Raw genomic sequence first — 26,636 nt, 5'->3', positions numbered from 1 at the left:
ATTTACTTACAAAACAAGAAACTTCTTCTTGTCTAGCTTTCTCAGAAGAGCAACTTCATTTTTTCACCCTCTTCTATAACTAGTGAAGAATCGCAGCATGAAACGAAGAGAAAGAAGATGAGAAAACAAGCGAAGGGGAAATCATAAAGTATGAGATAGAAGAAGATACTTCAGATGCAAAGACAACAGTAGAGATATGCTCACAGAAGGGCAGCCATGTTGAGGTAGAATCTGTTGTAGAAGATGAAATGACAGCTGACAAAGCTGAGAAGATGGAAAGCAAGAAAATAGAGGAAGCAGAATTCTTACAAGATGATAGCGGAGAAGATGCAGCCTTGCAAAAGAAACTGCTTCAGGAGGAAGAAGCTCTTGTGGTAGAAAATAAGCTTCTTCACAGACTATCCCAAAACAGAAGCTGAGGAGCAAATACCATATCTGGTTGTCACGTTGCCATCAGAGGAGCATAAGCAAGAAACCATCAATGAAGTTGACAAGATTGAAGAAGATAAAATAAAGGAAGAAGGAATGAAAAATGGAGACTCTGATGGAGTAAAGACAGTAGAAGAGCTAAGCACGGAAAAAGATCAGACAAAGGATGCCGTAGCAGTGTTGGATGAAGATGAGAGTCTCAAGAAGATTCGAGAACAAACAGAAGAGATTGAAGAATCCTCTGATATCAACTTGGAGATACATGAAAAGGCTCTCAACAGGAATTGATCGATGAAACAGAAGATGCTGCAATCAGAGAGAATCTTGTCAAAGCAATTGATGGATCAGGAGGAGAAGCACATCAGTATGATAAAATAAATGAAGGAAATGAAATCATACAGAATGAAGTTTCAAACGAAGAGGTAAGCAATACTACCTCAAAACCTTAATAACTGCATGTATTTCGTATTCATTCTCCTTTGTATTGTCTTAACTGTTAACTGAGCCGGCAAAATCGACAGATCGCATCTCATTCAACTTATCAACCGGAAGAGCCAACCAAAGATGGAGAAGATGCACTTAAGGATGAACTTATTGAAGAAAAAACATATGAAGAGGTCAGGAAACAGAAACTAAACTTTGTCGTATTTGTTCTTGTTTTTCTATATCTGTATTAAAGCTGTCAATAACAGCTAAATGTGAAAGCTCAAAAGACGAGTGAAAACAAGGTAACTGAAAAGCAGATGGAAGATGAAGTTGTTAAGAATCCAGGACAAGATTCAGTTCGCAGGGCTGAAACCGCAACAGTAACAGAAGATCACATTGAGAACACGGGGATAACAAGTTCAGTTTTCGAGGAACGTGTTCTGATAGATTTGCAGGAAAGAATTGTGGAATGCTCGCAAAAGGCTGAAGTCAGAGATGTCAAAGAGACTTATCCGGAAGTAGTTGAACATGTTGCAGAAAAAACAGTAAACAAATCTGTGGAAGATTCAACCACAGTATCCTCATCTGATGATGTTGAAAGATTCAAGGAGACAGAAGACGAGAAAAAGAGCAAAGTGGAAATCATAAAAGACGAGACTGAAGATGCATCAGATACAAGGACAACAGTAGAGATATGCTCACAAATAGACACCTCTGTCAAGCTAGAAGCTGCCACAGAAGATGAAATGACTTCTGGTCAGACTCTCGCCACAAAGATATCAGAAGGACAAATGCAGAATCCAACCTCTGCACCGCATCCAAAGGAAGAGCAATGCGTAAGAGCAAGTATAGCTGAGGAGAACGAAAGTAAGAAAATGGAGGAAGTGGAATTCTTACAAAATGATAATGAAGAAGATGTGACCTTACAAAAGGAACAGCTACAGGGAGATGAAGCTCTTGCAGTAGAAAATAACGCTTCTTTACAGACTATCCCAACAGAGAAATCCGAGGAGCAAATTCCAAATCCTGTAGTCACATTGTCATCAGAGGAGCATAAGCACGAAACTGTTAATGAAGTTGACAAACCTGAAGAAGAGAGATGATGGAGAAAGAGAGTAGAAGAGTTAAGCACAGAAAACGATGAGACAAAAAGGGCTCCAGCCGTGTCAGAAGGTGAAGTTAATCACCTTCATATTACAACCTCTGCATTGCCTTCTGATGTCCAAGGGGGTGAAACAAATAAAACAGAATCAAACGAAAATGAGAGTCCCAAGAAACTTCCAGAACAAACAGGTGAGACTGAGAAAGCCTTGAATTTTAACGCAGAGATACATGAAAAGGCTTCTGACAATGAAACAGAAGATGCTGCAATAAAAAAGAATATTGTCAAAGCAATTGATGCACAAGGAGCTGAGGAAAATCTGAAAACAAATGAAGGAAATGAGATCATACTGAATGAAGTTTCAAAAGGAGAGGTAAGCAATACTAGCTCGAAACCTTAATAATTACATGCATCTCCCATTCATACTCCTGTTTTATTACCGTCTTTGATAACTGCTAACTAATTGGGAAAAATCGACAGATCATATCTTATTTGACTTCCCATTCAGAAGAGCTAACAAAAGTTTCCTCGCACGAAGATGCAGTTAAGGATGAACAAATTGAAGACAAGACATATGAAGAGGTCAGAAAACTGAAACTAAACTTTGTTCATCTTTTTGTTCTTGTTCTTCAATTATATTGAAGCTTTGATTCGTAACAGGTCATTGTGGAAGCTCAAAAGACAAGTGAAAATGATATGAACGAAAACCAAATTAAAGGTGGGGCTGTTGAGGAACAAGACCAAGCTTCAGTTGTTAGGATTGAAACCACAACAGTATGAACCCCCCTTCAAACTTTGTCTAATATTTTATGCGAACGAACCTGTAATAGGGAAATAAATCAGTTTGGTTTGATTTCATAAATCTGAACAGATCTTTGTTTCGCCTTTTATCAGGAATCAAGCACAGAATTAATGATGACGGAAGGCAAGCAAATACTCAAATACATTCAACAGACCGGGAAAACAACTAAAACAGCATCTGATATGCCAATTCCAAGGGAATTAGATCCCACTGAGAACCCAGGGATAACAAGTTTGGCTGAAAAGGAGCATGTTCCAGTAGATTTGCAGGATGGAGTTGCAGGGTCCTCGCAAAAGGCTGAAGTCAGAGATGTCAAAGAGAACTATCCAGTAGGACTTGAATGCAGTGGAGATATAGCAGCAGACTGTTCAGGCGAAGAAGTGACTCAAGACATGATTGGGGGAGATACAAAAGATGAAACTAATGCTTCCCGACTTCTTCAAGCAGAAAAACCAGAGAAGCAATCTCCAGCTCCAGTAGAAGAAGAAAGGCTGAAGGAAGCGGAAACCCGAGATAAAAGTACTTCTGACCCAAAGACCGGAGGTGAGATATGCTTGGAAAAGGAAGAAAACAAGGAGCCAAAGACCGTTGTGGTGCAAGAAACTATAGTTATTCAGGCTCCACAAACAAAGGTTAGATAGTACTAATTTAAACCTAATAATTAACGTAACAATTTTACTTGTTCCCTTTCTTCATTTTGGTTTGCTTCAATAATATATTTATGAACTCAACAACTGCTAACGCTCGGAGCAAACATGACAGTTTAAGGAGGACCCAGTTTCTCATTTTGAAGATAGCAGCCAAGAAGATGAACATGCTGGAGATAAGACAAATGAAACCTTTAAAAACGCAACATATGAAATCCAAAATAAGGTTAGTTCCAGAAACACTCCTCTGTAATCCTCTTGTTCTATTGCCTCTATCTTTAATATTGAATCATAAATTTTCAAACAGCCCTCTGCGGAAACTCAAAAGGACGGTGCAAATGACAACATCAGGAAAGAGACAGTTGCTGAAGACAAAACTGTGAAGGGTGACATGAAAGAAGCCCCAGTAGTAAGCGAAGGGGTAAGAATACAATTTAGTACTAAAAATGAGATCACGTTATGAGTATAAGGCTTTAAAAATAAGTCTTTATCACCTGGTCCCTTGATCTTTTTCAAGGTCCATTAATGGAGTCTAAACATAAGTCATTACGTAACATACTATGTCTAGCTTGGATATATCACTAATGTAACATTTGACAAACAGATTCCAGGAAAGGAAGACCCCATTGAGTTCAAAAAGACAACAAATTCAACGGGCAAGCAACAGTTTCTGACAGAACAGCAGGATGAAGCTTTTGGAACCGCGGACAAAGCTGTAGTTGGAGATTTGGAACCTGGAACTGCTCAAGAGATTTGTTCAGAATCAGAAGATTCTGCTAAGCTGTCATTATATGACCTACTCCAAAGATCCACAAGAGAAACAATACAAGGGACTAAAAATGGGATTGAAGAAAGGGAACTAAAGGTAAGCAATGAAGAGCCACATGAGGAAGAAGCAAAAACAGATGAAGAAGATGAGGGCGGTGAAAACAGTAAGATGGAGTCTGGCATTAAACAACATAAGAAATCTCATAACATACTATCAGGGGTTGGATCAAAAGTGAAGCATTCAATTTCCAAGATGAAGAAAGCAATCACTGGTAAATCATCTCATTCAAAAGAATCGAAGCCAATATCACCAAAGGAAAGCAAGAAATGAAGGCGTAATGATGTCAGTCAAAAAATATTCACATATTCTTAGGTGATTTTTCGATGTAAAGTTTGTTTAAGTCAAATGTTTTATGGTCACGGTATTGTTTGTTAAGATTGGTGCGTTTTTGCTGCGAATTGGGAAATTTCAGTTTTCTTTTTGATAAAAATACTTGGATAATTTCATGGTTGTCAAATGAGTATTACAAAGTTGTGGTATCTGAGCTAGATATAATCACATATATACAGATTTGTTTGTTCATCAACGACTTCTAAAGACATTAAAGTTCCAAATCCAAACTTCAAATTACAAGCTCGTACATCTAAAATCAAGTAAACCTGTAAGGAGCAATTTTAGTTTGTCTTCAACTATGATATTCAAACTCACGTGTGAATGTCCACCAATACAGATGTGTCAAACAATGGTATGATCGAAGTTTAATATGTTCTTCCATGTATTTGAGTCCGATCTAGCTCCACTTTGGAATAATTTGTGCCCAATGCGATACAGGATACTGGGGTCTTGGGAGGGAAAAACATTGGAATGTGAAAACATGAAATTTGTGATTGAAGATAAACACCCTACAAGCACACTTCAAAGAGAAACATTTAAACCAAGAGATTATATAAGTTGGCTAATTAAACTGAACATTCCCGCAACACAGAGAATACAGCCCTGAAATTGAACCATACTTCACTAGAATTTAATAAGCAAATAACATCCTTTAGTTTGCTTGCAATTGCCTATGAAAATTGCAAAAAATAAAAAAAAATAAAAAAAATAAAAATCTTATAGAAAGCAAATTCCCTATAACGAGAATTGGGATTCATTGACCTGAAAAGGAACTCCAAATGTATTTTATTATACTCTTAAACTCACCATTTGATCTTTAAACATCTAAAATCAAGCTTTGTTGTATAAAAAGATATTCAAAGAGAAATGAATCAATTGGAATTAATTAAACACGCTAACAAAAATATTACCCATTCCAAGCACCTTCAAAAGAAATTACACATCAAACTTTATAAGTTTCAGTAGCATTTAGAAATAACCAAAATTGTTAACAATAAAAATACAAAATTCAAAACCTGCCCAAAGAAAAACATAACAAACTTAAGATTAAAGAACCCGTCAAGTCCAACGAAAACCCACCACTTAAAACCTCCTTCCGGGTCCACCTCGACCAAACCCAACTTGAGGAACTAAAGCAACTGGGTCAACCTTAACAAGTCCAGGAATATCAGCCATCCCAAGAAAGCATCCAGAGTTTCCTTAACTTCTATTTGATCAACCTTAATTGCCGATTCATCAGGAACGAAATCCATGCGTCGCTCGCGCTCTTCTTGTAGCTTCAGCGAAATGCCGCGAACCGGACCCTTCTGGATCCGTTTCATTAAATGGGTCGAGAACCCGGCGATCTTGTTTCGGAGCCTCTTCGATGGATTATAGCTACTTCTTCGATAATCTTTTTGTTGGTGTGGAAATCGAGGGTCATGCGAGAGTAATACCGCTCGATAACCTGACGAGACGATTTCTTCACCGTTTTCGTACGGACGCGTCCCATCGTCTGGATCGGAGGAGGGAGGCGGGCCACTAAAGTTTCTGATGTGAGGAAACGTAGAAAGTGAAAGTTAGTCGAAATTAGGGGTTTTATATATGAAAACGGAAAATTTGGGTTGGATATCAGGTTTTACCGCTTCTTTTTAGGTCTAGTCGAGCCCAATTGAAAAATATTGTCCTTTCGCAATAATATCACTTCATAATTAAATTTTAAACTTTTTTGCAAGCACAATTTCAATTTCAATTTGATTGAACTTGCAAAACACTCGAACCATCCAGATTTTGTTTCGAACCAGATTCAGATTTTGTTTGGAGCCAAAGCTCGACTTCCCAGTACAAAAAGCACTCTTACTCTATGTTTGAATTAGGGTTAGGGAAAAGAAAATAATAAAAGGAAAACAATTTTCCTATAGCGATTTTTCCTCATCACAATAGGCTCCAACATTTTGGTTCTCTGACAGCTTCATAACAAGGAAATATGGACCTAGTTTGTTTGTTTTTTAATCATCTCAAACCATAAACGAAATTTTTTCCAAATACAACAATATCAGGCAATGTTCAACTTCGAATCACTAATAACTTTAAATAGCTTTGTAATCAAGCAATATTACAGGTTGAAAAATACTCTAAGAAAGTTGAGCTTTTTTATGCTTCTTCTCTGATTCTGTGCTGCTTCAATATTCCTCTTCCGTCCTTGAGTTCTCAACATGATCCTCTTCCGTTGCTGCCAATCTGTCAAAGAGAAATACGATCAAGTCAAAACAAAGATGACATTCTGATTAATGATGCACAAAGATCATCTTTAACCTATTTACCCGACTCTCAGTTTGTCTTAAAGTATGCATTCGACAATCTCAAACAAGTTGGTCCAAATAACATGAACTTTAACAATCATCCCATCCCAACCCCTTCCTTATTTTTTCCTCCAAATTAGAGAAGTGTTAAACTGTTGTTTACTGGGGACTACTATTGATGAAACCAATATCAAATAAATCTCTGCTGGCCCCGACTTTCAAATCAAAAGGTAAACCATACTAAAACTATGATAAGAGTCAAAGTCAGTTGTTAGTGAGTTGCGACAAAAAAGCTATTATAAAGTCCAATGAAGTTACCTCAATGGCTTTAGCAAGCCCCCTCTTTCTACGTGACATCAAGAGTTTTGATGGATCCTCGGCAATTGGTTCTTCTACATCAGGAAGCGATTGTTCCTTAGACTCGGTGTTTGCTTACTTATACTTGAAACACATTGAAGTTCCATTTCAATTCATCATGATACTGCTTCTCTAGAAGCATCATCTGCATCCAATGAAAAACTTACAGTAAACAGCGGCAAACATGAACTTCATAGGAATTTCTCATGTAAACAATAAAATTTTAAATCTCTATTGTGTATCAGGCTTCCCATTACTCCACTGCATACCTGTCGCTTCTTTTCAGAAGCTTCCATAGCCTCTGTTCTATTGATAAATCCTTCTGCCAACATATTTTGAGAGCTATCCAAGTCATCATTTCCCGTACCAGGCAAAGGTTTAACATCACTTTTCACAGCAGCCTGAAGTTGTTTAATGGCCTTGGCATAATCAGGAACATAACCTTCAGCCTCATCATCAACAAAAGGCGAAAGATGTGGAGGGGATCCCTATTTGCAGGAAGACAGCTATATCAAATACATTGACATATCAAGACAATATTCTAACTTCAATCGCAATTAAATGATTGTAATGACCAAATGGGGTATGCACACTATGAATTATATCAAATGAAGAAGCCAAATTAGAAAATGAGAGCAGGTCATTCGTTGAATCATTACAAAAGCAAAGAAGTATAACACTCGGTAATGAAACAGATATTTCATGAGTTTGTTCCCAAAATTTACCTCCCAACCATATATGGTTCAGTTGGCAAGATGACCAGTGCATTTACACAGTCAAAAACCCATTGTGGCTGAACATATTCTCTTGAAAGGTATACATGCCCTTGTGTTGGTCTGTCCACAATCTACACAAACAAAAGCAACAAGTAAAAATTGAAATCTCCAAAGCCATATGTACAAATCTCACATATGGTCTGTTATTAGCACACCTGATGAGTAATGCTATCATCATTTTCAGAAAACGGGGCTCCATCCTTCCCAAGAAACAATACCTCCAAAAGCAGGAATGACGAAAAGCAAGGACTCTCTCGGAACCTAAACATAGAGACATTAGGAACTATTCCAACAAATGAACTAACATAAAGAAATGGAATCCACACATTGTACTTCTATTCTCATGTTTATCAAATTGGTAAACAAAATGGAAGCAAATCTTGTAACTGATATAAAGTTTTAGCAAGGAAGAATTAAACAAACCTCGCGACTCAAGAAAAACTTATTGTTTCGAAAAGAATTTTACAGTCCCTGGTAGCTTCATCTTCTTCAATTTCACTGGATGCTCTTGCACAAGGTGCATTAGTGCACCAGGTTCATTGGCAGGCAGTTGACGCTGAAGTTGTGCAAGTCTTAAGCTAGACTCCTCCTGCTCTTGCTCCGATCTAGATGAACCAGCAGCTTGAGGTTCTTGAACAGAAGCTCTGTAGTTAGCATCAAAATACCTTGATAATGCATAGAGATCTGCAGTATTCAGAAACAGAACACACTATTTTTTTTTTGATAAAAAAGGCCTCATTAAAAACCCCCTTCATACCCTACATGTTTTAATAAACATAACATGAAGGGCATAGGAAGAAGGAAAAGAGTGCCTCTAGCTTTTATTATGAGAACCATAATACACCTCCACACCTACATGACTAACTACTAACAACATAACCTTTAAGCCACAACTGTGGATACATAACGCACCCTAATAACTCTCTTAAAAAACAGTCAAGATATAACACCTCTAACCACAATAGAAACCCAAAAATCAACCTATACCAGCTTTTGCTAATTCATCCGCTTCCCAATTTGCAGCTCTCGGAATATGCCTTGTAATAATACCCTTCATTTCCACACGAGTAGCTATATCCGTCACCAAGGATTTAAACAAAGGAGTACTAAGGTCCGGATTTTTAATCCACTTTAGAGCATTAGTCGAATCTGATTCCAAAATAATCCTCTGGCTTGGACTATAACCAACTTCCTCAGTAAGAATCAACCCTCTTTTGATCGCCAAAAGCTCTGCAAGTAAAGGAGGACCTCCCCCTACCTTCTCTGAAAACGACCCAAGCACCGAACCACTCCCATCCCTAATCAATCCACCAATTCCCCCTTTATCCCAACCTTTGACCATTGCACCATCAACATTTACTTTTAAAAAACCTTCTGGAGGAGGACTCCAACTAGAAGGAGGAGGAGTCCTCTTATTAAAATTACCATTACAATATGCTAATTTTAAGTCCCCCATCAAGGAATCGAAAGGAATATGGACATCTTAAATGAAGTTCCAAACCACGAAACAATTCTGAACCTTGTAATGAAGAACAACAATGCAAAATCAACCTTCCCGCTGGAAAATCACCTCATTCCTACATTTCCAAACCGACCACAACACAACCCTAGGGATAAACTTCCATATGAAAGATCTTGGAACTAACTCATCCCACACAATTAAGAATTCCATCAACTTAGTCGGAACCACAAAGCAAACATTCCAGAACTTTAAGAACTTAACCCAAAGGTCCCACACCACATCACAGTGCAGAAACAAATGTGAGACCGACTCATTACACTTCCTGCACAAAGAACACATAGTGTCTTCCACCCCAGTAACTCCTCTCTTTAGCAGTTCCTCTTTCACCGCTACTCTGTGATGAGCAAGTTGCCAAACAAAGGTTTCCACTCGTGGTGGAGCTACCCCCTTCCAAACATATCTTTCCCAATTACCTTCTACTTCATCATTCCCCTCTCTATCAAAATACAATTGCATGCATGATTTTGCTGTAAAACAACCTTCACCAGTTCCCAACCAAACCCAACAATCATCCTCAACTAATGATAAAGAGTAACTGTTCAAGAGAGAGATAAGCTGCAGCCACTGTTCAACCTCCCAATCCACCAGATTCCTCTTTGTCTGAATATCCCAGACCCCACCTGAGTCATTATACAGCCTGAACTCTGCAACCTTCCCCCCTTTGTTGTTCGACAAAGCAAATAACCTTGGAAACCTATCCTTCAGAGGAACCGTACCCAACCATACATCATACCAAAACTGCACTGATTCTCCATTCCCAGCTCTAACACACAAATTTTTCCTAAAACAATCCCCAAATGCATCACTTGAAAAGAAGTTCTTAACAACTCCTCTCCAAATCCAAGAAGTACGTGTTATCCAAGTATTCCGGATCATCATTGAATTTGGATCCATATTGTTTACACAACATACCACTGTTTTCCACCAAGAGGATTTTTCTGCAGCAAATTTCCACACCCACTTCCCCATAAGAGCCCTGTTTAAAAGCAACAGATTTGGAATTCCCAAACCCCCCAACTTCTTTGGCTTACACACCAATTCCCATTTGACCCAATGGATGTTCTTTTTTTCTGTCGATCCCCCCAAAGAAAAGACGCCATGATAGAATTTAATTTGTTGAGAACACTAATAGGGATCCTAAAAATAGAAAGGTAATAAATTGGAAGAGAGCACAACACTGATTTAACCAAAACTGCCCGTCCAGCCAAAGATAAAGACTTTGCCTTCCACCCAGCCAAACTATTATAAAATTTTTGTACCACCGATTCCCACAAAGAAAAGGAATTCCTCTTAGCCCCTAACGGTAGACCTAAATATTCCGATGGAAAAGCTCCTCTTGCACAACCTATTTCCTTGGCCCAAGAAGCTAACTCCTCCTCCCCCACATTGATTCCAAAAATTCTGCTCTTATTCAAGTTCAACTTCAGCCCCACCAACAATTCATAAATTAAAAGCACCCTTCTAATATTCACCAAATCATGAGTAGATGCCTTGCTAAAAATTATTAAGTCATCCGCAAATTGCAAATGTGATAACATGAAAGAACGACCCATCGAGCCTAATTCAAAACCCGCAAACAACCCTTTGTTCACTGCTTTCACCAACATTAGATGTAACAGTTCGCCTCCCAAATTGAACAGCATAGGCGATAATGAACAATCCTGTCTTAATCCTCTAGTAGTGTATATTCTCTTTGTAGGTGTGCCATTTACCAAAACCGAAATGGAAGCTGTTGAGATACACTTGTACATCCAAGAACTCCATCTATCTCCAAACCCCATTTTGCTCATTATTTTCACCAATATCCTCCAATCAACCGAATCATAGGCTCTCTTGAAATCCACCTTAAAAACAACTCTCTTCAATCCTTTTTTCCTCCAACACTCAATGCCCTCATTTGCTATAAACGAACAATCCAAAATATGTCTCCCCGGTATAAATGCAAATTGAGATGGACTAATAACTTCACTAATACACAAGCTTAACCTTCTCGCTAGAACTTTTGAAAGAATTTTATAGAAACCCCCAACTAGGCTAATTGGCCTAAAATCTTCTAACCCCTCCGGATTGGCCTTCTTAGGAATAAGAGAAAGGAAAGAGTGATTGGTGTCATTATCCCAGTCCTTTCCCTCATAAAATTCCTTAAAAAACAACAACAAAATTTCCTTCAAACTTGACCAGAACTTCTTGAAAAAACCTAAATTCAGTCCATCCGGGCCAGGTGCTTTGTTACTATCCGAGTTGGCAATTACACCCCAAATTTACTCTTCAGAAAAAGGCTTCTCAAGGGCCAATCTCTGTTGTTCCGAGAGTTGTAAAAAATCCAGGTCCAGTTCCTCCACTTCCAATGTATTTTCCTGATTAAACAACCCCTTGAATAAATGCACCACTGAAGATTTAATTAATTCTGGATCTGAAATGTCTTCATTGTCTACTTTGATGGATTTGATACCATTTCTCCTTCCTCTACCTCTTGCACATTGGTGGAAAAATCTAGTGTTCTTATCCCCTTCCAAACTCCACTTCAATCTTGACTTTTGTAGCCAAATCGATTCCTCTTTTTTATACAAGTCCCACAGCTCTTTCTTTGCTTCCACTAAATTCTTCATAGACACCAAGGGGAGACCTTGTTGCAATTGAAGTTCCTTCTCATGAATTCCTTTCTCCAGCCTATTTATTCTCCCGGGGAACTCTAAATACCCCTTCCTAGACCATTTCTTCACTGCTTCTTGCACCCCTTTTAATACAGTAGAAATCGGTTGTCTATTCTCCACTCTACATAGCTTGTGCAGCTCTCTCCATCATTCTACAAAAACCCTCCTCTTCCATGACATAGTTAAATAATTTAAACGGTTTCGGTCCCCAATTCCATCCCCTATTTTCCAGTAAGATGCTGTTATGATCTGAAACAGACCTTTCTAAGAGTTTTTGTGTTATCATGGGGAACACTGATAAAAAAACTTTGATCCACTAAGAACCGGTCTAGTCTCTAGTAAGTTGGAATTTCTCTATTATTGCACCATGTAAATCGACCTCCAACCATAGGCAAATCCACTAGATTAGCTTTACTCACAAATTCTCTGAAAGCAAACATTGAAGCTAAATTCACTGCACCTCCAATCTTCTCCTCCTGTGACATAAACACGTTGAAGTCCCCTCCGAGACAGACTGGACTGTCTAAATTCTCCAGAAATAAAAGCAACTCCCCGAAGAACGCCTCCTCTGACTCCACACTCGGTCTATACACATTTATGAACCAGCAAGACCCTAATACCTCATCAATAGTACCCTTAACTGCTACAAATCTCCTATGAATGATTTCCTCTTGAACCTGACACTCTTTTTCATTCCACAAAGTAATCAGACCACCAGCAGAACCTTCAGCTGCTGAAACTGCCGTAGCTGTCAGCAAATTTCCTCCCATTTTCCTCACTACCGATTGATTCACCACTTCCATTTTCGATTCCTGAATGAATAAAACTAAAGGCTTTCTCTCCTCCACAACCCTCATAACAGCTCTAGCCTTTACCCTCCTACCCAAATCTCTAATATTCCAAGACATTAAATTCCAACTAGTCATCAATATCCAGCTATAACCCTAAAATCCAACACCCCTTAATTACCCCCCTGTACTTCTTTCTCCTTTATCAAATGAATCATTTTGTTCATAAAAGCTTCTTTCCCCCCTCTGAATGTGACCCCTAACAATTCACTTACGTTCCAACACTCCAAAGCCTCTGCCCCATCCACTTCCTCATTGTTATAAGCATGCTCCGAACTTGTACCAATACGGCTCCTAGATCCCCCCCTCCTTAATCGTGAATAAACACGTTTGCACTTACCCCTTCCCACTCTACTCCCAGATACAGTCTTCCCAGAATTTTTATGAGCAGACACAAAACAGACCCCTCCTGCAGGGAAGTATGATATTACACACCCTTGAATCCTGTTGTAGTAGTACAATAATCCTTGCTTAATCTCTCCTTCTCTTGATCCAGCCCACTCCTCACCTGTACTACCGGGCCCCTAAGAAACCCACTCCCACAGTCAACTTTCTCATGCTCATTGGGAGGATCTCCCAGACATTTCCCATTTTCTCTCCCTTCATTAACTTCTTCTGACTTTTCCTGCTGGATGGAGACATTACCTGCCTCAGTCCCATCTTTGCACAGGTCAAACGTATTTTCCATTCCTATGTTTAAATTCAAACCCCACTCGGTATTTGTGTGTATCCCTAGTTGGGAACTTCTAACCCATTCGTCAACCCTATTTTGGGATTCTGACAGCTCCTCTCCCACCTGCTCTTCCTGTCCATTCTGCACTTCTTCATTGCTCCATTCCGAAGAACTTTTCTCCCATGGGTCTTCTGCAACTTCTTCTTCCTCCATGTCTGTTAACTCGGGAAAAAAATCCTCCACACATTCAACATTAATTTTAATCATGAACTTCCTCCCATATGTATTGATGATGACATGTTCGGGAATATCAAATGGACTCTCAACCCTTAGTAACAACTGTGCCACTCTGCAATCCACTCTATGTGCAGTTTGATCTTGAATTCTAACAAACTTGCCCCATCTGGATGCTAAACTAGAAAAGAACGGGACCGACCAACAATTTAATGGAACACCAACCATTGAAATCGCACAATAAGCTAATGGATGCCCCCCTCGTCCACAACCGGATCCAATAATTGAAACCAAAACGACAGAGCTTCCCATCTTTCTTCCATTGCAATTCTTCTCTCCTCGACCGACTGAAAAACTACAAGACACGCATTCTTTGCAAAACCCCACCTTATCACTTTCGCCTTGAAGCCCTCGTTCCGTAAGGCTTTCTGCACAAAATCAACTTCAAAGATATCTTTACAAATGCCAGTAAGTGAAGAAGATTTCAACCATATTCTCTCTTCCACTGGGATAAAGACTTCCAAAGATTTATTCTCCTCTTTTTTATCCCCTTGACTGCTTACTTGAAGGCCCTCTGGAACTTTTTCACCCCAACTACCGTGTCTCTATACGTTCTTCCATCAAGGAACCTATTCATCCTCTCCATTTGCTATGCCAATTGTGCTGGAGAGATCATTCTTCTGCCTTTCAACTCACTTGTTTCTACCCTTTTGGAACCCCCGCTCTAAACCCTTCACGACTCTTCATCTCAGATAGCTTGTCATATTTAGCTACTGACACATAAATTATCTTCCCATCAACCCTGACATTATTCGTCTTCTCCACCGCATTGCATAGATCCTCCTTGCTTGCAAAGTGAACGAACGCAAACGTGCAATCCTTATATTTCGGTCTGTTATTGATAAATGGAATGAACACCCTAATGACTTTGCCATGATAACTAAAAAGTTCTCCTAATGTTCTTCTGCTCACTCTCCGACTAAGATTATCAACAAACGCAGACCAAGTACCCCCTCCATGGACCTCACTCACTTTTCCATCAGAAAACTTGGACTCTCGCTCTCTCACTCTCTCCATTTCTCCACTTTTGTAAACTTAAGAATTAGCTACTGGTCACTCTAAAATAACTTGATATGAAGTAGCTAGAACACACTATCATTGACAGCCAGTTGTTGGTAGACACCACTTAAAAATGCATAATTTAGAAAGAACTTGCAAGTTTTATTACAAAACATTAAGCAACAAAGTAAACCTGCAGCAAGAGCTTCCAACCGAGGATCCAGAATAGGAGGATACTTCACATTTATGGAATGATAAAGTTGAAAATTGACAAAGCCAAGAAGCGTCTGCGCCCAAAATAAATAAATGCCATCAAGGAAGAAACTAGCAGATAACATATTTGGGGATAAAGTAGCTTGAAACAATTTACAGAAACTTAATTATGAAAGTAGCAAGGTAATATTGGAGGAAGACTTTAAAAATAATAAAAAGAAACAGCTCCTCTATTTATGCTTGACTAAAGTTTATTTTACCCGGGTTTCTCAGACATTATGGCACACTTTCCACCTTCCTGACCATAAATCAATAATAAAAGACCCTGTATCTGTTTAGATACAAACTTGGATGAAGAGAGAGAGATCTAACCTCATAAAATTCCAAAAATGTTAACATGACATTGAAGTCAATGTCATCAGTCAATACTTGTTGCCGTGCATGCGGCACTAACCATGTGATTTTTTGACCATCAATCTCAGCCTGCACAGGAAATAGGGTAATCTTAAGCAACATGCATAACAGCAACATTAGAAAGAAACAGTCTTATAGCAAACCAAAAACATAATTAACAACATAATGGTGTAGTACCTGGTAATATATACCCTTTACAGCCACAAAAACCTTTCGTAATTTATGGGTACGAGAAATGTAAGCTTGCCATTCATGACACAACCTGACAAAGGACCAAGAATAGCAAGACAAGGGGTGCAACTGGTAAGATTATAGAAGGTAACAATAAACCTATATGGTCTTGTCTTCTTTCTCACTTAAAAAAATGCTAACCTTCGACAATTATGGATGCGCTTTACTTCAATTTTAAGTCTATCAATGGCAGGCAACATTGCAAAGAGGTGCACCATTGTAAGAGGATCATCCAAATCTCTAAGTGCATCAATAAACGTGGGATACCTAAAATATCAAGCATATCTTAGAACTTAAATTCTCAAGAATCCATATATTTACAAATGATGGGAAATAAAAAGATCAAAGATTGTTTAAAAAACCTATCGCGGATGACCATGTCAAGCTTGTAAGAAGGTGCACGAGATGAAAGAAGCTTTGCTAGCTCGTCATTTTTTTTAGCCTTAGCTTTCTTTATCTTCTTTTTATATGCCCTTATTTCTCTAAACTTCTCCAGTAGCGGATCATGAAGAATGTACATGACATCCTTCAAGTGATAGTAAGTGTGATGGTTTCCTTTCACCTTCTTCTTTGGCTCCCTCGGGAAGACTCCTTTGTGAATGCATAACTTCCTGCAATATTGAATCTATTAAAACAGAATGAAGCCAGCCATATTCAAAGGCAAAATAATACACTTCCACCAAAATAACTCCATATCTACTCTTATTCCATAAATGTTCCATGTGATTGATGCTTTTTTGCTATTTTCTTACTACATCGTCTAAGTTGGATAAAAAGAAAAGCATTTTCAATTACAAAAAGCTAAAAATATAGCATACAATAAAACAAAGTAATAAATTCATACTGAAGTATAATCATATCAATAAGGTTAAAACTTCTAAAATATTTTCAAACATACTACTTCTCGCTTCAGTCAGCGAAAGACAGGTAGCGGAACTAGCAACCAAAGGCTACCTGATAAACTAATCCCAGCTAACGAAGCTCAATAGTTCCGATTTCTTAGCTACTTAATCTAAGAAGCTATAGATAATAAGAAAATGTGATTATAGAATGTAAATAAAGGAAGCTGAAAAATTAAAAAATTAAAAGTGGAATACAAGATATGGACCTGAAATCCGATAGGCTAACTTGAAGGATTTTAATAGCTTGTGACCTCGTCACATATCTCGCAGCATTACCTTCCTTTTTCTTTCCCTGTAAAATTTCGCCATAACTTGTGAGAAAAAATCCCTCGAATAAGTCTAAATATTGAAAATTTTAAATTGTTAAATTGAATGTTAAAGTTCATGAATAACTTGCCGGAGGACGGTAGTGCTTTGGTTTCCCCATTGTAAAGAGAAATGAGAAACAGAGAAGTGAGAAGGCGCAAAAAAGGAGTGGCGCAAAAAGCAGAAGAAAAATATTAGGGTTTAACGCTTGCTAAATATAGGAATTTAAGAACGATGACGACGATCCGGGTCGGATTCCCGTTTCATGGGCTTAGGTTTATTTGCAAACGGATTGTAATTACGTGACCCAAATAGTTTTAAGGGTAAACCATATAACTGGGTCCCAAAATTTTTAGGTATCTTGTAATTTTGTCATTAAACGTTAAAAGCTATAATATAATAATTAAACTTTGATTTCACTGTTATTATAGTTACTATCATTAGTTGTTGTTAACGACATCTTCACATCTAATTTTATTTTCTTTTTTCTTTAATTCTCTAATTTTACTTATACAACTTATTCTTTTTCATTAAATTCTTAATAAGAATTATTAAAAATTGAAAATAATTTTTTAATTGTATCTTGTTTTAACATGATTTTGAGTTTTTGAATATGAACAAAGATAAAAAGACTTAAAAGAGCTTCATTGAAAAAATCACGTCCATAAATTGACCATATCAACAGCTGTACATGATTTTAATATCTTTATATTATTTTTTTCTCAATGTTATTAGTATGTATAAATTAGAGGTAAAAAGATTCAAATTATTTGATAAATTATGTATTAATTTATTTTTAGTGGAGTGATTATTTTGTTATATTTTGAATAGTGGATGTGGGGCGGAGCAAAATAAATTTATTTTTTCCGAAAGGAGTACATGGAGTGATTTGGGTATTTACTTGCTTTATCCCATTCTTGATATGTAAAATTATTGTTTTCTTTATGTATAATTGTTCAAACTTCAAAGGGTAAACAAATAAAATACTTAAAATTATTTTGTATATGAAATATTTATTATAATGTATTATTTATGATAAAATAATAAGTTTTATATTTTTTTAAAAATTAAATTAAAACGAAATGAAACAAGACAGAACAAATGTTTAGAGAAAACATATTACTAATAGATTAGTAAATTTAACAAAATTTGTCGCTGCCCCATTCTATTGTCATTGCCAAATGCCAAATGCCATCCTTAGTTTAAATTGGTATATCCATGAATTATTATTATAGTTTAAACCATAATAGCATTAAAGAATAGAGGTTAAAATAAAGTAAGGAAACTATTTGAAATATTAACATAATATAGGGACTAAATATATAATTGATGTATTTTTGTTTAATAAAAAAGGGTAAATACACAAATTGGCCCTTGACTATAAGATAATGTTTTGTTAAGTCTCCCAACTATTAAAAAGTACAAAATGGTTCAATTACTATAAAGAGTTGCTTTGTTAAGTCTCTTGACTATTAAAAGTTACAAAATGGTCACTCGAGTATTCATTATATTCCAAACTCGTCATTTTTTGTTAAAAATTTAACAACAGTATGAGTTGGGTATTAACCTTCTAACTAAGATATAATAAAATATGATCTCATAATTTCAAATGACTATTATATCTCAGTCAACATGTTAATGTCTAACTTAGACAATCGTTAACTTTTAACGAAAAATGATGAGTTTAAAACAAATTAATAGTCAGTAATCATTTTGTAATATTTAATAGTCGATAGATTCAACAAAATAACTCTCTAGAGTTTATTATCATTTTATAACTTTTAATAGTATAAATATTTAATAATAATCAAGGGACAATTTGTATAAATTACCCACTGGAAAAAAATTCCCGCTGGTTACAGGCGAAAAGAAGAAAATTGAGTTTTCACGCGCCATCTCAAAACAGCCAAACACCCCTCGCGCCAAACCAAATGATATATACAATGGCTTCCCTCTCAAATGCTTCTCATTTCTTTCTTTTTTAGCATTTTCAATTTTCTTCTTTCGATTTCCAAACCCCTCTCTGAGAAATGCAAATGGATTCGTCCAAATCCGAATCTTGCTTCCATGGCATCAGTTACAGAGAACTCAGTACATTTCGAGGTAACTCACATTCTCCCTCTCTCTTCTTTTTATCTGCGTTTTTCTATTTCTGTATCTAAGATATTTTTTGTTTAATTTTCAGTTAGAAAAAGACCATTTATTGATGAATTAGCTTCGGAATTTAATGAAGTCTGTGCTGTTGCCATTGAACACGATGCTGAGCCGTCACCTCCTTTGGCCATCTCTTTTTGCAAGGTACTCTTTTTCTCCCCTGCCCCCATTTTCAACCATACAATGTTAGTATAGTTTTTTATTTCTACAGGCAGGATCAATATTTTTTTAAATTCATATCTGTTTCCTCTGATTTTGTTTGGTCTACTGTTTTAAAACTCCTCATTTATGAAATCCCAAATTACAGGCAAATAAGAATTCCCATGTTTTTGCGGTATCTGATGAATTGGGATATGTAAGCTTGTTTGATTCTAATAGGAAGATTTCTCCCGCTGCAGCTCACCAGGAAAATACTGGTTAGTTTGTTTAATTTCGTCAAAATCTATTTTGTTTTACCTTCCAAAAATAACAATTTTAATCTTTCAATTTTATTACAGTTGATATGTATATATATATAATCTAATAAATTTTGTGCAGAAAAAGCAAGAATCAGTGAATGGGTTGCTCATGAAAATGCCATATTTGATGTATGCTGGATAAAGGTAATATCACAATAAATCTTTTGAATTGAGCTTAAGTCTATGGCTACAAATTGAAATATCCAATGGAGATACTGGACATGTCTACGATGAATGGCATCTCTTAACACAAGTGCTCATCCTTCAAATGATTTTTGAGTTTGTATCGAGGCTTTAGATTCGTGTGTATGCTTGAAAAGAGTGCGCTGGTTGGGAAAGCATTATTTAATAGTGGTGGATATCATCAGTGAATTGAGAAAATTATTGTTTTGCAATTTTTGGTTTTACCGGAAGGGACTTGAAGAGATCATTGTTACTATTTGTTAGAGAAATGATTGGATAAAATAGCTATATTTAATCATTTTTTTCTCTTCCGTATAAATCAAGCCACAAGATTTTGATTACCATGAGATTTTGAAAACGAAAGTTATTTATTATAAGAATATGAACTATGTGGCACGATACAGAATAAAAAATGAGTTTACATACAATTCTATCCTGCATTGCCACGCAAATTCTAGTAAATGATTTTAAGCCCCATGCCTTTCTTTTTTTCTCTTAATGTTTGTGAATATTCTTTTTGCAGGATGATAGTCACATTTTAACAGCTTCAGGGGATCAAACTGTAAGTAGCCATGCATGAAAAACAGTTTTTATATGGCTTTGTCCAGTTGGTTCTTTTACATTTTGCATTTGTCCCTCATTTTAATTATATTTTTAAAATAAATTTTTGGCTGTTCACTCTTTCTTTCAAAAAGTTTTGCTTTAGTAATTCAACTCAATGAGAAAGCAACAATGAAAGCAACTATGCAAGTGAATTGATTGTCCTCTTGGACATTCTGCAGATAAAGGTATGGGATGCTCAGGAAAAGAAATGCACTGGAGTCTTAATATTGCACACAGGAAGTGTAAAATGTTTGAGTTCTCATCCAACTAATTCTGGTAAGGTTTCCTGAAACCATCCCCCCTCCCCCCCTCACCTCAAAAAAAAAAAGAGATGACCTCTAACTATTAATTTTCCAACAGATCTATTTGTCTCTGGTTCGAGAGATGGGTCCTTTGCCATTTGGGATCTAAGATGCAAGATAAACTCCCGAAGTAGAAGTGATGAAGTTTGCCTTCCGTAAGTTGTACGTATGTACGTATGTACGTATGTACGTATGTACGTATGTACGTATGTATGTATGTATATTGATATTTTGGCCTTCTATATTTTCAACACTGATCATAGATTACCACTCCATTCATTACTGTTATTGTCACTTCATTCAGACCAACTACTCTGGTCAAAGGAGCTCATCCTTCATCTCAAGCAAGGCGGGGTAGACGTGGCAAGGTTTGCTCACTGCTGAAGTTTCTTCAATATTTTGTATACATTTTTTTAATACTATAATCTTTTCAGGCTGCTGTTGCAAGCATTACTTCAGTTCTTTATCTCAAAGATGGCATTTCCATTGCTACGGCTGGAGCTGCAGACAGGTAAGTTAGAATCCCCTGTGAGGTCCTAAGTTTTGAGTACTTAAGCTAAATACACGCTGACTTAATCCCCTCTCCTGCTAATCCTTGTTATTTCAGCGTTGTGAAGTTCTGGGATACAAGGAATCTGAAATCTCATGTCACTCAGGCATGCCCCCAACCAGAGGCTGCATCTAAAAAGGTTCCCTTTCTCTCCTGCTATATATGTTGAAATGATTATTTTACCATGTCATTACTCATTACTAGGAAATAAAAGCCATTATTAGATAATTGAATATTCTGTTGAATCCACAATCTATTCAATAGTCCAGTGATGATTGCAAGAGTATTGATAGAGATCCATAGCATTACTTATAGTTAGATGTATCAAGCTAAGTTACTCAGATTCAGGTGTTAGTGTCAGATATAGCTATATATTCCACATGGGGATGCTCATTTTTTTTTTGAAGTTTTACACGAATTTGGAGGGTTCTTGGATAATCAGATTCTGATACCCATATCTGAATGTGTCAGATGAGTTTCAAACACAGTTATTTAAAAAAAAATAATCTTAGCAACATATATATCAAGGATGTCTCATGGTCCTTTTTTCAAACTTCTCTTTCCTTGATTTCAGGGTATATCTAGCTTGTCCCAGGACTCAAGAGGAGTGTTTCTAACAGCATCATGCATGGACAATAGGTATTAACGAGCTTAACATTTCGTGCACTAAAGAAAAATGTTTAATTAATTACTGCTGAGTAACTGATTTCCATCCTTTTTTACTAGGGTATACTTGTACAATATACTTCAGCTTGATAAGGGCCCAATGCATACTTTCTCTGGATGCCAAATAGAGTCTTTTTATGTGAAGGTATATAAATGTGATTGCTAGGATTCTCGTTTTCCTTTTCGTATGTATATATTGTGAGTATTAAGATATGATCCTCCAAGAGCTTTCTAGATGCATGAAAAAAATTGAACATAATTGTGCTAGACATTCTTATATCCAATACTCACCATCCAAATCTGAGTAACATAGAACTCTATCACACCACTAGTTTTGTTAGATTGAAAATCTCTCCTAAACTTGAACATATATGTTATTGCAGTCAGCAATCAGTCCAGATGCAGACTACATACTAAGTGGTTCCAGCAACGGAAATTCTCATATTTGGAAGGTTGGTTTCATTCCTAAAACAAACGGTTCTTATTCTGTGTTGGTACATGAACATGATTTAGTTACCAATGGACACCAGGTAAACAAGCCTCAAGAGGAGCCTATCATCTTGAAGAATCACCTTGGTGAAGTTACTGCTGTAGATTGGTAAATTTCCTTTTATTGCAACCATAATTTCTATTCTTCTTCTCATTGCTTATTCCTATTAGCTAGGTTTAAAATGTCAAATCTTTCAAATTATTTTCGTATTTCGCAGGTGCCCATCTGAGATCGGGAAGATGGCAACCACTGCAGATGATTTCACTGTCAGGATATGGAACATTCAAGCCAACCATTGCTCAAGCTCAAGATCACCATCTTCCATCCGAACAAGCACAGAGAGTAGAAAATTACTGATGAATGAGAAGGAAGAACCAGGCAGCTCAAATTCTTCAGATGAACCATTGTACCATATCCAAATCAACCCACCATCAACTCCAGAAACCCATAAGAAAAAGTTGTTTTCAATTTCAGATTCAAACGAAACAACCTTGGAGAAAACGCCTGAAGCTTTGATGAAGAACAGCCCATCTTCAGTTTTAAGCCCTCCTTCCTCATTGAAACGAAAAACCATAAAGGATTACTTTCTAGCAGCTCCATGAAAGCTTTGGTGGTAAATTTCGTTAAATACTTTGGTAGAAAGGCTTTGTATAAAATAGCAATGTTTTTAGTCTTTTAGGAAAGTTCAAAGTTGATACCTTGGTTCGATGGGTGTAGTTTTTGACATGCAGGTTTTGTAAATTGGTTAGACACCACCTGCTCATTTTGCTAATTAATTTATTTAAATGGTAATTTAACCTAAATATTAACAAATGCAGGATCTGGTGTGAGTACATGAAGTTGGATTGTTTTATGAGACACAAGACCCCCTCCCCCAACTTAGGGGTATTAGTGAAATTGGATCAATAGGATTAGTAGAACACTATCCGTGTCAATTTAAAAACTTTTAATCCGTGTAAATTATTAAATTAGTATATTTATTGCAGAATTGTGGGATTCAGAACGAATGGATCTTGACTTGGAACATGCAATGAATTTGGTGGAGACTTCTGAGAAGAAATTCTATAAGACGTAATGAAATAGATTTTATTTTTTTATTAAACAGTAGAAAAACCTCGTACATTTAAAAATATCATCATATGTCTCGTTAAAAATCTATCTAACATGGTCGGAAGAAAAGAATACAGAGGCAAAACTATCATTATTAAAACTCTTGGCAAGCGCGTCGATTATTTTATTTCCATCACAAAAAATGTGCTTGAACTTTAACAATCCAATTCCGCTGTCTAAGCTCATCTAAATTCCGCCTCAAATGATGAACAGCATTGTAATCGTTACGAAGAACATCCAAACTATCAACTTTGAGCACAATAGGACGGCCTACCAAACTAAAACAAAACTCATAAAGACACCCAAAGCTCAGCTTCAATAATCAAATGAACTCCAAATTTAGTAAAGCCTTCCAATTGAAAATACTATTGTCGCGATATGATTGAAGTTGAAATAACTGTACATGTTAAAAATCGTAACTAATAAATTATATTTAAAATAATATTTGTATTACCATTGTTTAATAGAATATACATCTTTGATAAATCATTTAATAATCTTAAAAGAAATTATTTCAGATTTCAATACTATGAATATTAGGTAAGAGAAAGGGGATTTAGGTCTAATTTTCTTATTTAATTTTCAAACGAACAATTCTACATATTAGTGAATCTCTTAATTTGATGAAGTTGAAGTAGTAAAAAACTACTATAACAGTGGATTTCTATCTACTTTTGGCGAAGATAAAACTATGATAATAATAATATTATATATGACTCCTAATCGAGATTGATCAGTATGTTCATGACATGAGTATTGGCTCAACTAAAATTAACGTGTTTCACAGGGTTGGTCAAATACTTAGTAATATGAGATATATTCAAGATTTTATTATTTTGGATTTAAAAGGGTACAAAAATTCTAATAAAGGTTGAGCTATGAAAATTTACATGAATTTTCTCATTATGCTGAAAGGATAGAAAAATGTTGCTAGGTTTTATATTTTAGATAATACATTCGTTATTTATTCCTCCATATCAAATGTCAATATTGTTAATAAAAACGTGATGACTGAATAAAGAAAAATTAATTTGCAGCAAGTGATCACTGATGGAAGATTAGTTGATTTTTTTTACAGGAGCTAAAGACGTTAGGCAAGGAACGTATTCATTATTTTAACGAGTGTCCTCTCTCGACTCTTAAATCTTGCTCGTGCTTATCAAATTTTTCAATACCACCCCCAAGTGTAAGTGAATTCAGCTTTGCTGATGATTTGCTTGTGTTTGTGAAGGGGTCTTCTGAATCTGTTAATGAATATAATGATATGATTAAGGATTAAAAATGTCAACTTTTATCTAAATTCAAAGATTTAATTCAATTAATTTATCATAGAGATTAATAATTTAAATCAGAAACTGTCCAGATTTATAATAAATAAAAAAATATTCAAATCCTAAACAATTCTAATTAGGAAAAAGATTAAAACCTAGATTAATTTAATCTGAAGCCAAGTTAAGCAAGTGTATTAGTAACACACTCCTTGTAATCCAGATTCTAGAAAGAACGAGGCAAGGGCACTTAAAGTTAAGGCAAAACCCACATGTCCCCATCCAGAAAGCACAACTCAACACTTGTGCACCTTTAAAAAAAACTCAACAATTGTGCAGAATGGCCTTGTGAATGTGGAGTTTTTTATATATAAATATAGAGCGAATATAAATTAATATATGTTAATTTTTTTTTTAATTTTTTGATAACAAATATTTGTATTTTTGTATATGTGATACTCAATTTAAAACTCTAAAAATAATAATAAATTTCTTAATTATTAAATTCGTCTGATTCATGCATAATTCGATTCTCTTTGGTTTTTTTTTTTCTTTGAAGTTTCAGGCACAGAATCACAATGCAATTTGTTTCCCATGCAAAGCCCCACCTCGCCATCTCATCCCCTACGTGTCTTCTCATTAAACTTCCCCTTTCCTCCATAACCCCCCCCCCCCCCCCGTTGCCTCATTCCTCTCCATCTCATCTTGCACTTTCGCTTTCAAACTCTCTCTCTATATATATTTTATAAAGCTTTGCTATCTTTTTATTAGCAATGGCCGAAATTCGTGACCGCCACCAGCCTCAGCAGGTTCAAGTTCACCCACAGTACCGTTACGACAACTCGGCTGGGGTCGGTTACGGTGGTGTTGGGAAGAACTATCACAGTAGTGGACCGCCACTTCCCAAGTTCTAGCGGTCCTCACACTTCTCCCCGTCAGTGGCACACTGCTTGCGTTATCGGGGCTAACACTGGCCGGTACCGTTATCGGGCTATTACTAGCGACACCGCTCTTCCTAATCTTCAGCCCGATTCTGGTCCCGGCCATCATAGTCATTTCGATGGCCGTGATGGGGTTCTTGTCGTCCGGAGCATTCGGGTTGACGGGGTTGTCATCGTTGAATTACGTGTTGAACAGGCTGAGGCATGCGACGGGGACGGAGCAGATGGACTTGGAGGAGGCAAGGAGGAGGATGCAGGATATGGCAGGGTATGTGGGGTCAAAGACAAAGGAAGCGGGGCAGAAGATCGAGAGCAAGGCTCACGAGGGACAGGTTACCACTGCCAGGACATGAAGTTGAAGGTGGGTAATTACGTATATAATAAGCAACAATAAAGTGGTGTTGGTGATGGATGGTGTAGTACTTTGTGTTTATTTGTGGATGTGTTTTGAGTGACGAATGTAATTATGTTGGGGTTTTACTTTTTTTGCGTTCAATTCCATTTGTGTATGTGTATTAGTAAAGGTTTTCAATCTAATGTTTTCATTTAACACGTTACTGCAAGTAGTTACTCTTATCATCTTCGCCGTGGCAGCAATGGAATGAAACAGAAGATTATACTATAAAACTCGATGATCCGGAATAGTCATACCTTTTTCTAAACAAACCAAAAAAAAAAATTGAAGTAATTGACGACAAAATTAAGAGTGCGATAGATTAATTTGTACATATATAATTTAATGATTAACTTTTTTTTAAAACTTAATTTAAAAATGCATAAAGATATATGTTTTAAATATTATTAATTTGTATATAGTTACTTACAATAAATTATTAAAATATATATATATTTATAAAATATGTTTTTGATGA

At 36.5% G+C, this 26,636-nt stretch overlaps 3 protein-coding genes and 3 pseudogenes across 4 annotated transcripts; 4 read left to right on the top strand and 2 right to left on the bottom strand.

Moving 5' to 3' along the window:
• The first annotated feature begins 94 nt into the window (after positions 1–94).
• LOC120147388 lies at positions 95–17,186 on the top strand. 2 transcript variants are annotated; one of them, XM_039160766.1, is made up of 4 exons: positions 95–851; positions 951–1,046; positions 1,122–1,968; positions 17,168–17,186. In XM_039160766.1, exon 3 carries the CDS (start codon positions 1,173–1,175, stop codon positions 1,956–1,958), a length of 786 nt encoding a protein of 261 aa, XP_039016697.1. In that variant the 5' UTR covers positions 95–851; positions 951–1,046; positions 1,122–1,172; the 3' UTR covers positions 1,959–1,968; positions 17,168–17,186. The 2 variants fall into 2 exon arrangements, with proteins under 2 accessions (XP_039016697.1, XP_039016696.1); XM_039160765.1 differs by lacking the exon at positions 17,168–17,186 and having other exon boundaries at positions 1,122–2,141.
• Positions 1,960–4,538, top strand: LOC120147386 (neurofilament heavy polypeptide-like). Its single transcript, XM_039160764.1, has 7 exons — positions 1,960–2,330; positions 2,438–2,539; positions 2,618–2,731; positions 2,852–3,391; positions 3,531–3,632; positions 3,714–3,827; positions 4,011–4,538. Exons 3-7 carry the CDS (start codon positions 2,654–2,656, stop codon positions 4,503–4,505), a joined length of 1,329 nt encoding a protein of 442 aa, XP_039016695.1. The 5' UTR covers positions 1,960–2,330; positions 2,438–2,539; positions 2,618–2,653; the 3' UTR covers positions 4,506–4,538.
• On the bottom strand, positions 5,455–24,567 carry LOC120147390 (annotated as a pseudogene).
• Positions 6,560–17,214, bottom strand: LOC120147391 (annotated as a pseudogene).
• Positions 19,030–23,100, top strand: LOC120147385 (denticleless protein homolog). The gene is made up of 16 exons (XM_039160763.1): positions 19,030–19,142; positions 19,225–19,337; positions 19,501–19,609; positions 19,731–19,795; positions 20,358–20,396; positions 20,617–20,713; positions 20,798–20,894; positions 21,044–21,107; positions 21,174–21,250; positions 21,347–21,428; positions 21,864–21,928; positions 22,016–22,100; positions 22,339–22,407; positions 22,486–22,553; positions 22,663–23,058; positions 23,089–23,100. Exons 1-15 carry the CDS (start codon positions 19,070–19,072, stop codon positions 23,045–23,047), a joined length of 1,488 nt encoding a protein of 495 aa, XP_039016694.1. The 5' UTR covers positions 19,030–19,069; the 3' UTR covers positions 23,048–23,058; positions 23,089–23,100.
• Positions 24,568–25,519: 952 nt separating the features above from the next.
• LOC120147641 lies at positions 25,520–26,268 on the top strand (annotated as a pseudogene).
• Positions 26,269–26,636: the final 368 nt, after the last annotated feature.

The sequence above is a fragment of the Hibiscus syriacus genome, unplaced genomic scaffold, assembly GCF_006381635.1.
Source record: "Hibiscus syriacus cultivar Baekdansim isolate YM2019G1 unplaced genomic scaffold, ASM638163v2 tig00110940_pilon, whole genome shotgun sequence".
NCBI lineage: Eukaryota > Viridiplantae > Streptophyta > Magnoliopsida > Malvales > Malvaceae > Hibiscus > Hibiscus syriacus.
The sequence above is the reverse complement of the archived record's forward strand: the minus strand, read 5'-3'. Positions and strand labels throughout refer to the sequence as shown.

Excerpts from the sequence above, each read along its gene's own strand:
- LOC120147385 (XM_039160763.1), top strand. The coding sequence starts at position 19,070 with ATGCAAATGGATTCGTCCAAATCCGAATCTTGCTTCCATGGCATCAGT. Across the intron at positions 19,143-19,224 it reads AGAACTCAGTACATTTCGAG|TTAGAAAAAGACCATTTATT; the intron begins GTAACTCACATT and ends TTTAATTTTCAG. Across the intron at positions 20,397-20,616 it reads CAGCTTCAGGGGATCAAACT|ATAAAGGTATGGGATGCTCA; the intron begins GTAAGTAGCCAT and ends GACATTCTGCAG.
- LOC120147388 (XM_039160766.1), top strand. The coding sequence starts at position 1,173 with ATGGAAGATGAAGTTGTTAAGAATCCAGGACAAGATTCAGTTCGCAGG.
- LOC120147386 (XM_039160764.1), top strand. The coding sequence starts at position 2,654 with ATGAACGAAAACCAAATTAAAGGTGGGGCTGTTGAGGAACAAGACCAA. Across the intron at positions 2,732-2,851 it reads TTAGGATTGAAACCACAACA|GAATCAAGCACAGAATTAAT; the intron begins GTATGAACCCCC and ends GCCTTTTATCAG. Across the intron at positions 3,828-4,010 it reads CCCCAGTAGTAAGCGAAGGG|ATTCCAGGAAAGGAAGACCC; the intron begins GTAAGAATACAA and ends TTTGACAAACAG.